Source organism: Mizuhopecten yessoensis, unplaced genomic scaffold, assembly GCF_002113885.1.
Source record: "Mizuhopecten yessoensis strain PY_sf001 unplaced genomic scaffold, ASM211388v2 scaffold4615, whole genome shotgun sequence".
Classification (NCBI taxonomy): Eukaryota; Metazoa; Mollusca; class Bivalvia; order Pectinida; family Pectinidae; genus Mizuhopecten; species Mizuhopecten yessoensis.
In genome coordinates this window covers 525,796-537,743 of record NW_018405635.1, presented here as the reverse complement: position 1 = coordinate 537,743, position 11,948 = coordinate 525,796, and the positions used below count along the sequence as shown (strand labels likewise).

General features: G+C 38.2%; 1 protein-coding gene across 1 annotated transcript in view; it reads left to right on the top strand.

The window, feature by feature from the left end:
* LOC110449458 (leucine-rich repeat and coiled-coil domain-containing protein 1-like) overlaps positions 1-11,948 on the top strand; it is a 142,575-nt gene that overhangs the window by 13,698 nt on the left and 116,929 nt on the right. The window contains exons 6-9 of the mRNA XM_021496334.1: positions 456-596; positions 6,034-6,120; positions 6,867-6,927; positions 9,483-9,648. Of these exons, the coding sequence (XP_021352009.1) occupies positions 456-596; positions 6,034-6,120; positions 6,867-6,927; positions 9,483-9,648 (455 nt within the window). The remainder of the gene's footprint in view (positions 1-455; positions 597-6,033; positions 6,121-6,866; positions 6,928-9,482; positions 9,649-11,948) is intronic.

The following is an 11,948-nucleotide window of genomic DNA, read 5'->3' as shown; positions in this document are numbered from 1 at the left end:
CTTCTACACACTACACCTGTAAGTCTCTACCTCCTACACACTACATAATAATTGTTCCTTTTCACATATAATTACAGGGAGTTTGTTGCCAATACCATGGTCCTGAGTTTATACATCTCACCATTTAACATTCCTGATTTCAACACATTTGAAAATAAATGAAGCTAAGTTTGAGGTGATTTTATAGCCCAACATATTAATGCTCCTATAAGGAATCTGATAATTTAATGATAGTATCCCTGAAAGTATCACTGGCATGTTTATTATAGGGCAATAGTTACACATTGGTCTATTGACCAATGACATTCTAGAGATTCTTATCACTGATAGTAATTATAATGTACAGTGGTATCTATGATATAAAAGGAAAATGATATTTTATTCCAAAGCATACTTAATAGTTAACAAGTATCATGAGTTGAAGATAATGAGACAGGAATGTGTAACTTTTGTAGGAAGGAAAACCGCTGGACCTGGTGACACCAAAAATTGATAAAGCCTTGGAAATCTTCAAACGGAAAACCCTACAGTCCAGCTCTGACACTAGTAATGCACAGGTGTCCGAGTCTGACCTGGACAGGAGTACAGACAAACAGGTCAGTAGTTGTTACATATTAAGACCCTACAGTCCAGCACTGACACTAGTATACACAGGTGTCCGAGTCTGACCTGGACAGGAGAACAGACAAACAGGTCAGTAGTTGTTACATATTAAGCCCCTACAGTCCAGCTCTGACACTAGTATACACAGGGGTCCGAGTCTGACCTGGACAGGAGTACAGATAAACAGGTCAGTAGTTGTTACATATTAAGACCCTACAGTCCAGCTATGACACTAGCTAAGACCCTACAGTCCAGCTCTGACACTAGTATGCACAGGTGTCCGAGTCTGACCTGGACAGGAGCACAGACAAACAGGTCAGTAGTTGTTACATATTAAGCCCCTACAGCCCAGCTCTGACACTAGTATACACAGGTGTTCGAGTCTGACCTGGACAGGAGTACAGACAAACAGGTCAGTAGTTGTAACATATTAAGACCATACAGTCCAGCTATGACACTAGCTAAGACCCTACAGTCCAGCTCTGACACTAGTATTACACAGGTGTCCGAGTCTGATCTGGACAGGAGTACAGACAAACAGGTCAGTAGTTGTTACAGAGTAAGACCCTACAGTCCAGCTCTGACACTAGTATTACACAGGTGTCCGAGTCTGATCTGGACAGGAGTACAGACAAACAGGTCAGTAGTTGTTACATATTAAGACCCTACAGTCCAGCTATGACACTAGCTAAGACCCTACAGTCCAGCTCTGACACTAGTATACACAGGTATCTGAGTCTGACCTGGACAGGAGTACAGACAAACAGGTAAGTCACATCTGCATTGATCCACCAGAAAGTTAAACCTCACTCAAAACCTTTAAGGCACACCTAGATATATATAGCTATAAGGCACACCTAGATATATATAGCTAGATATTTTGTTCTTGTGCTGTTCCTAAGGTTCTTTTGATAATCACTTTCTCATACTGACCAACATCAGGTCAGTACGAGAACAAAATTCCCAATAGCATACTTGCCAAATGTTTTTAATTTCCATAGGGGAGATTTTGCCTGTTCAAAATTAAAGTATAAATAAAATGTGTGTATACATCCCCTAGAGACAGTTAACCCTTTAAAATAACATGTTGAGTTGTTCTTTCAGATGAAATTTTAGATCTAAGAATATATAGCAACAGTTCACTGGTTGATAACACTAAATTGTAAGGGGCGAAAATCATGAGTCTCCCTCCTAAAAAGGGAGGGTTGGCAAGTATGAAAAAGGATTTGAAATATGTGTGTTTTAATATCTGTATAGCTTAAAATGACTGTCACTTACCCTGTCACTAACACTCACACACACTATCAAAAACATTGTCTCACACACTGTCACACACAATCTCACAAACAATGTCTCACATGATGTCACGCACAGTCTCATACACTGTCTCACATGATGTCACACACAGTCTCATACACTGTCTCACATGATGTCATGCACAGTCTCATACACTGTCTCACATGTTATCACGCACAGTCTCATACCCTGTCTCACATGATGTTACACACAGTCTCATATACTGTCTCACATTATGTCACGCACAGTCTCATACACTGTCTCACATGATGTCACGCACAGTCTCATACACTGTCTCACAAATTGTCACAAACACTCTCTCACAAATTGTTAGAAACAATGTAATGAACAAATTGCCACAAACACACTGTCACACACACTGTCACTCACAAAAATAAGTCTCTATGTTAATGTCTTCATGTAAGTATTTCATTTAATGTTTTCTCCTTTTTGAATTCTGATGTTTTTTTTTGTTTTGCCAAGAAATCGATTTTTCAGCTACTTTTGAATTTGTACATGGCCTATCAAAATGGTGACCTGGGTGTACAATTTCACCGGCTCGAAACCCTGAGCTGGTAGATATTATGTCCAAGACTAAAATTCTATATATGTACTACAAAAACATAGGATGAGCGAATAGAATTCTTCAAATTCTGCCTACAGGCTAAATTGTACATCCCTAGTGATTAGTGTAAGTTGGGTTAGCTCCCTTTACTCTCTGATCGTGTTTGAATCTTGGATAGTTTTTGTGTCTACCCATAAGTATATCTACAGTAAAGGATGTCAAACTTCACTTCATATGAGCTGAATGAACCTTGTGAGTTTTGTTAAAGATAGGGAGAAATGGAATAGACGTATATATATAACTTTATACCACCTACCAGTAATAAACATATGTAAGATAAAAATTACATGGACAGTCTAGGAAACCTGAGACGAAGTTGAGAATGATTTGAGAATCAATTTCCCCTTTCGGGAATGTTTTTTCTCAAAATTTACAAGATGGTTTCCTTGTTCTTCTTGATTGACAACACAAGGTGGACCTTTTTTTCTGTGGGTCAATGATCAAATTAATTACGAGACAGTAAATGAAAGGGTCTACTGATAGCCCTGTTTTAATTTAATTGAACCACTGTTTGGCCAAAACAATTCAACAACATTTGAAAGGTTGTGTAACAATCTGTGAAAAAGAAAACAATTCAGAGACAGTTAGGGTCTGAATCGTGAAGAAATCACTTTAAAATGGCAAAACAAAATTGGAACAGTGAATGAAGAGAATATTCTATCTTTATAAAATTCCCTGGTAATTTGACAGTTGTTGGTGATCCTCCAGGTAAACCTTGTGTAAACCTTGTTTGTTTATGTTGTGGCATTTGGAGAATCTCAAGGATCATATAACAAGTTGGTTGAAAGGTGCCGTATGGGATTTAGTAAAGTGTCTGTTATTGGTGGGCTATAAATAGACAAGTTGGTTGAAAGGTGCCGTATGGGATTTAGTAAAGTGTCTGTGATTGGTGAGCTATAAATAGACATGTTGGTTGAAAGGTGCCGTCTGGGATTTAGTAAAGTGTCTGTGATTGGTGAGCTATAAATAGACACATTGGTTGAAAGGTGCCGTATGGGATTTAGTAAAGTGTCTGTTATTGGTGGGCTATAAATAGACAAGTTGGTTGAAAGGTGCTGTATGGGATTTAGTAAAGTGTCTGTGATTGGTGAGCTATAAATAGACATGTTGGTTGAAAGGTGCCGTCTGGGATTTAGTAAAGTGTCTGTGATTGGTGAGCTATAAATAGACATGTTGGTTGAAAGGTGCCGTCTGGGATTTAGTAAAGTGTCTGTGATTGGTGAGCTATAAATAGACATGTTGGTTGAAAGGTGCCGTCTGGGATTTAGTAAAGTGTCTGTGATTGGTGAGCTATAAATAGACATGTTGGTTGAAAGGTGCCGTCTGGGATTTAGTAAAGTGTCTGTGATTGGTGAGCTATAAATAGACATGTTGGTTTAAAGGTGCCGTATGGGATTTAGTTAAGTGTCTGTGATTGGTGGGCTATAAATAGACAATTTGGTTGAAAGGTGCCGTATTGGATTTAATAAAGTGTCTGTGATTGGTGGGCTATAAATAGACAATTTGGTTGAAAGGTGCCGTATTGGATTTAATAAAGTTTCTGTGATTGGTGGGCTATAAATAGACAAGATGGTTGAAAGGTGCCGTATGGGATTTAGTAAAGTGTCTGTGATTGGTGAGCTATAAATAGACATGTTGGTTTAAAGGTGCCGTATGGGATTTAGTTAAGTGTCTGTGATTGGTGGGCTATAAATAGACAAGTTTGTTGAAAGGTGCCGTATTGGATTTAATAAAGTGTCTGTGATTGGTGGGCTATAAATAGACAAGTTGGTTGAAAGGTGCCGTATGGGATTTAGTAAAGTGTCTGTGATTGGTGAGCTATAAATAGACATGTTGGTTGAAAGGTGCCGTCTGGGATTTAGTAAAGTGTCTGTGATTGGTGGGCTATAAATAGACAAGTTGGTTGAAAGGTGCTGTATGGGATTTAGTAAAGTGTCTGTGATTGGTGAGCTATAAATAGACACATTGGTTGAAAGGTGCCGTATGGGATTTAGTAAAGTGTCTGTTATTGGTGGGCTATAAATAGACAAGTTGGTTGAAAGGTGCCGTATTGGATTTAATAAAGTGTCTGTGATTGGTGGGCTATAAATAGACAAGTTGGTTGAAAGGTGCCGTATTGGATTTAATAAAGTTTCTGTGATTGGTGGGCTATAAATAGACAAGTTGGTTGAAAGGTGCCGTATGGGATTTAGTAAAGTGTCTGTGATTGGTGGGCTATAAATAGACAAGTTGGTTGAAAGGTGATGTATGGGATTTAGTAAAGTGTCTGTGATTGGTGGGCTATAAATAGACAAGTTGGTTGAAAGGTGCCGTATGGGATTTAGTAAAGTGTCTGTTATTGGTGGGCTATAAATAGACAAGTTGGCTGAAAGGTGCCATATGGGATTTAGTAAAGTGTCTGATTGGTGGGCTATAAATAGACAAGTTGGTTGAAAGTTGCGGTATGGGATATAGTTAAGTGTCTGTGATTGGTGAGCTATAAATAAACTCAGTTATTTCAATCTTTGACCTAAATATATTATGTGTTTATTTAGCTCACCTGCCCCGGTGCGGCGTCCGTTGTCAGGGTACTGATATTTGACCATTAGCATGCTGGGATGAAGGGCTACCAAGTTTGTTCAAATGAATGACCTTGACCCACTTTCAAGGTCACAGGGGTCAAATGTCTTACAATCTTCAAACAGCTTCTTTTCAATAACTAAAAGGCCCAGGGTACTGATATTGGGCCTGTAGCATGCTGGGATGAAGGGCTACAAAGTTTGTTCAATTGAATGACCTTGACCCACTTTCAAGGTCACAGGGGTCAGATGTCTTAAAATCTTCAAACAACTTCTTCTGAATAACCAAAAGGCCCAGGGTACTGATATTGGGCCTGTAGCATGCTGGGATGAAGGGCTACCAAGTTTGTTGAAATGAATTACGTCGACTCACTTTCAAGGTCACAGGGGTCAAATGTCGTAAAATCTTCAAATGACCTCTTCTGAATAACCAAAAGGCAGAGGGTACTGATATTGGGTTTGTGGCATGCTGGGTTGAAGGGCTACCAAGTTTGTTCAAATAAATGACCTTGACCCACTTTCAAGGTCACATTGGTCAAATGTCGTAAAATCTTCAAACAACTTCTTCTCAATAACCAAAAGGCCAAGGGTACTAAAATTAGGCCTGTAGCATGCTGGGATGAAGGGCTACCACTTTTGTTTAAATGAATGACCTTTTCCCACTTTCAACCTAATGTCCTTGTTCAACATTCAAGGTCACAGGCGTCATATGTTTAAATCTTTTAATAGGTTCTTATGAATCAAACACTGATTTTCTGCCTGTAGCCGTTATTTAGTCCACTATTAAGATTACAAGTGTGAGATTAATACCAGGTGAGCGATCCAGGCCCATTAGGCCTCTTGTTTATATATATATACATATACATGATGGTTCATTTTTCCTGCAAAATAAATCTTTCAGACACATTAAGATGAAAATGTTTTAAATAGGATTTTCTTGTCTGATTGCAGAACATCAGCGGAGTGTCGGAACAAAATCGACGCCTCAGGATCTTAGAACAACAGATTGCAAACCTGCTACAGCCGTCTAGGTCAAAGGTCAGTGTAACATTGTTATACAGTCAAACTACTCTAAACATGATGTCATACTGTCTGTAAATGTCAGAAAATAAACAATATAAAGAATATTCAGATGTCCAGTAAAATTGGTCCTGAAGGAATGTCATAGAAAACAGTATGTCTATGACTGACAGAAAAATGTAGGAATGTTGACATAAATATAACCTTAAGGCTTGGAACGGAAATTCTTCCAAAATCGTGAGTACTTGTACGCAATTAACGATGCTTTAAATTATTATTTGTTTTATTAGATTTTTTTTTTTTCCATGTGTAGCCAAACTGAATATCTGTCATAACTGGTATGAAAATATCAGTCTCCTGAAAATAATATATAATTTGTGTGGGTACTTGAATTTTGTGAATACTTAATTTTTGTGAATAATCAAAAAAAACAATTGATGTTTTTGCATACAAACTATTTTTTTGTAAATATGTTAGGTTTATGGCTTAATTTTTAGGATTTTTTGTAAATAAATAGTTTTCCTGATTTTCGCTTTAAGCAATACTTTCCTGAGGGTTTGAATTCTGCAGTTTATTTTACTTCTTGGTGTTGTGATAAAATGAACAGTTCGCAGCATCTATTTATTTGTAAATCTGTGCTAAAATTTATCATCTGTTGGTAAAATATCAATATATTGCATGTCAATGACAACTTAAAACATAGTTCCTCTTTTTATCAATTACTTTTTCAAGATGATAAAAATGATCTGTTTTATCATTTTCAGGCTGTATATGATGAGCAGAGCAGTTCCCCTGGGTCTGTCACTAAACTTGTGGCTGAGAGAGGTAAGCTTAAGGTTTACAATCCTGTGGCCGGGAGGTAAAATAGAGACATACAGTAAAACCCCGCTGACTCCAACACGTCGGGTACAGGTCACAATCAGTAGTAGTTGAAGGAATACATGGCATTGGAGGACTCCAACACGTCGGGTACAGGTCACAATCAGTAGTAGTGGAAGGAATACATGGTATTGGAGGACTCCAACACGTCGGGTACAGGTCAAAATCAGTAGTTGTTGAAGGAATACATTGTATTGGAGGACTCCAACACGTCGGGTACAGGTCACAACCAGTAGTAGTTGAAGGAATACATGGCATTGGAGGACTCCAACACGTCGGGTACAGGTCACAACCAGTAGTAGTTGAAGGAATACATGGCATTGGAGGACTCCAACACGTCGGGTACAGGTCACAACCAGTAGTAGTTGAAGGAATACATGGCATTGGAGGACTCCAACACGTCGGGTACAGGTTACAACCAGTAGTAGTTGAAGGAATACATGGTATTGTAGGACTCCAACACGTCGGGTACAGGTCACAATCAGTAGTAGTGGAAGGAATACATGGTATTGGAGGACTCCAACACGTCAGGTACAGGTCACAATCAGTAGTAGTTGAAGGAATTCATGGTATTGGAGGACTCCAACACGTCGGGGACAGGTCACAATTAGTAGTAGTTGAAGGAATACATGGTATTGGAGGACTCCAGCACGTCGGGTACAGGTCACAATCAGTAGTAGTTGAAGGAATTCATGGGATTGGAGGACTCCAACACGTCGGGTACAGGTCACAACCAGTAGTAGTTGAAGGAATACATGGTATTGGAGGACTCCAGGGATGACTCATGGTGGGATGACAGACAGAACGAGCACAGCAAACATTGCGGATAGTAGATAATAGAAGTAAAGAAGGGAAAAACACAATGATAAAATTCTCAAGAAACTTAATAAAGCTCCTTAGATGGTAACTGCCAATTTCAACCATGTACTTAAAAAAGCCCACCATCATCAGATGGTGGGCTATTCAAATTGCCTTTTGTCTGCAGTCCGCTGTCCGTCCACCTTTCCATCGCTTTGTTCTGTCCATCCTTAAACAATTCTTTTCAGCACTGTTTCTTAGAAAGTGACAGAGAGATCTTCTTCAAACTTCACATGTTGGTTCCCAATGGTCCTTTGTTGTACATATCAAATTTTGGGACAGATCAGAAAACCAAGATGACCGACAGGCACCATCTTGAACTATGAGAGTTAAAGGTTGTAAACGGTTTTTCTCAGAAATTACTGGAGGGATCTTTCTCCAATTTGATGTGTAGGTTCCCCTTGGACATTAATTGTGCATGTTTTCTTTTGTGACTGATAGAATAAACAAAATGGTCAACAAACAAAATAGTCAACAAGTGGCTGTGTTGGATTTTGACAGTTATTGGTAATTCTGTGACAGGACTTGAGGGGCATCTTTCTCATTTGATATGAAGGTTCCCCTTAGTTAATGTGCATGTTTTGAGAGTGATCATAATACAAGATGGCAGCAGGAAGCACTTGGACATCTTTCTCATTTGATATGAAGGTTCCCCTTAGTTAATGTTTTATTTTGAGAGTGATCATAAAACAAGATGGCAGCAGGAAGAACTTGGACATCTTTGTCATATTGCAATGATCGGTTCTATTTCTTTCACATTAACTACTGTACTAGTAAATATATAAAAGGACAAACTCACTTTGAAGGTTATATCTTATACACAGCAGTATAGTAAACTCACTTTTATACACAGCAGTATAGTAAATTTATATCAAAAGTTACTTCATGGTGCATTTACTGTTAACATGACTCGATCAAACAGAAAAGTTACCTCAAGATGAATTTACCGTTAACCTGACTCGATCAAACAGAAAAGGTACCTCAAGGTGCATTTACTGTTAACCTGACTCGATCAAACAGAAAAGTTACCTCAAGGTGCATTTACTGTTAACATGACTCGATCAAACAGATTAGAGAGAAGAAGAGAAAAGATCAAACTGACAAAGAACTAATGAAGATGGTACAATGGTGGGCGCCAAGATCCCTCTGAGATATCTTGTTATATTTTTGACACCAATAAATAGCTTGCGATGTGTCATTTCTTGATGACAGAAAATAATACAGTGCACGGAGACAGACTTTTGATATGTTGTTGGTGTTTCAGTGCTAATTGTGGAAACATTTTAAACGAAATGGTTGTAATCAAAGTATATAATTCAAAAAAATAATGGATCACATCCTGATATTTTCAAAGTTTCTTTCTTCATTGTTACTAAAGAAGTTGTCCACCTATGCCCCTATTAGCCTTTCAACTTCTCGTCTTACTAAAACAAACTATCACATTGGCCACTGTTACTTTTGGACAACCCTAGACAATGAAATACACAAACTCACAAAATGAGTCAAAATGTGGCACATGTCATGCAAAAGTTGAAACTGTTACATACCTTTGAGAATTTGCCAACATTTTTTTTGAAATCTCAAACTTATATACCTGAACTTAAAATACAATATTTCATTTTCTATTTCCATTGATTAATCAGATGTTCGTCAGACTGATGAAAGTGATGATGCAGGGTCAGGAAACTCTCAACATGATAAAAAAAGCAAAGGTCGCAAGGGCAAAAGGTCACGAAGGTCACGCATCCCCAGCTATTGTAAAACCACAGCATCCTCCCGAGCTAAAGTGGAACCCCCAGAAACATCCAGGTAATTAGAAGGTTTCTATAAAGAGACTTATTTACTATGACCATCAGGTCTAGCGGGTATGGTTTTTTATACTCCCATATATCCACTGTCCAGTTTGAGTGTTCAACAGAGTTCTAACACTCATGGGCAGATTGGTTGAGTGGTTTACACTTCAGCCTTTCACACAGACGGCCAGGGTTTGATCCACGAAGTCGTCGTACACATGGAATATCAGAGAAAGTGTTTTTCTCTTGCCCACACAATTCCGACAACCCAGGTGGAGTATAAAATGGTCTGGGGTGGATGTTGCGGTATCTGTACTGTTGCATTCAAGTGAGGTGGCACTATAAAAGATGCCGTTGGAAGCACGGTCCCACTACAAAACAGAACACAATACATCTCCAGCACACACGCAGGCATACACACATAGGGAGATATTAGCAAGGTGGCATAGGACTAGTAGTTAGCTCCTGCGAATTCCTCAAAATTGAATTAATTAATGTATATGCTAATTGTATTAATTGTATATCTATGTACTGTAAAGCGCTTTAGAGTGGCTTATGTTAGCTAGATAAGGTGCTATATTAAATGTTGTATACTATTTTATTTTATTACTCACGTGTCCGGTATCAGTGTTCAACTGAGTCCTTACACTCACATGTCCAGTATAAGTGTTCAACTGAGTCCTTACACTCACATGTCCAGTTTGAGTGTTCGACTGAGTTCTTACACTCACCTGTCCAGTATGAGTGTTCAACTGATTTCTTTCACTCACATGTTCAGTATAAGTGTTCAACTGAGTTCTTACACTCATAAGTCCAGTATGAGTGTTCAACTGATTTCTTACATTCACATGTCCAATATAAGTGTTCAACTGAGTTCTTACACTCATATGTCCAGTATAAGTGTTCAACTGAGTTCTTACACTGATCATGTGTCCAGTATAAGTGTTCAACTGAGTTTTTACACTAACATGTCCAGTATGAGTGTTCAACTGAGTTCTTACACTCACATGTCCAATATAAGTGTTCAACTGAGTTATTTCACTGATCATGTGTCCAGTATAAGTGTTCAACTGAGTTATTTCACTGATCATGTGTCCAGTATAAGTGTTCAACTGAGTTCTTACACTCACATGTCCAGTTTGAGTGTTCGACTGAGTTCTTACACTCACATGTCCAGTATAAGTGTTCAAATGAGTTTTTACACTCATGTGTCCAGTATGAGTGTTCAACTGAGTTCTTACACTCACATGTCCAGAATAGGTGTTCAACTGAGTTCTTACAGTTATACTGGACATGTAAGTATGATTGTTCAACTGAGTTCTTACACTCACATGTCCAGTATGAGTGTTCAACTGAGTTCTTACACTCACATGTCCAGAAAAGGTGTTCAACTGAGTTCTTACTCAGTGAGTGTAAGAACTCAGTTGAACACTCATACTGGACATGTGAGTGTAAGAACTCAGTTGAACAATCATACTTACATGTCCAGTATAACTGTAAGAACTCAGTTGAACACCTATTCTGGACATGTGAGTGTAAGAACTCAGTTGAACACTCATACTGGACACATGAGTGTAAAAACTCATTTGAACACTTATACTGGACATGTGAGTGTAAGAACTCAGTCGAACACTCAAACTGGACATGTGAGTGTAAGAACTCAGTTGAACACTTATACTGGACACATGATCAGTGAAATAACTCAGTTGAACACTTATACTGGACACATGATCAGTGAAATAACTCAGTTGAACACTTATATTGGACATGTGAGTGTAAGAACTCAGTTGAACACTCATACTGGACATGTTAGTGTAAAAACTCAGTTGAACACTTATACTGGACACATGATCAGTGTAAGAACTCAGTTGAACACTTATACTGGACATATGAGTGTAAGAACTCAGTTGAACACTTATATTGGACATGTGAATGTAAGAAATCAGTTGAACACTCATACTGGACTTATGAGTGTAAGAACTCAGTTGAACACTTATACTGAACATGTGAGTGAAAGAAATCAGTTGAACACTTATACTGAACATGTGAGTGTAAGGACTCAGTTGAACACTTATACTGGACATGTGAGTGTAAGAACTCAGTTGAACACTCATACTGGACATGTGAGTGTAAGAACTCAGTTGAACACTTTTACCGGACATGTGAGTAATAAAATAAAATAGTATACAACATTTAATATAGCACCTTATCTAGCTAACATAAGCCACTCTAAAGCGCTTTACAGTACATAGATATACAATTAATACAATTAGCATATACATTAATAAATTCAATTTTGAGGAATTCGCAGGAGCT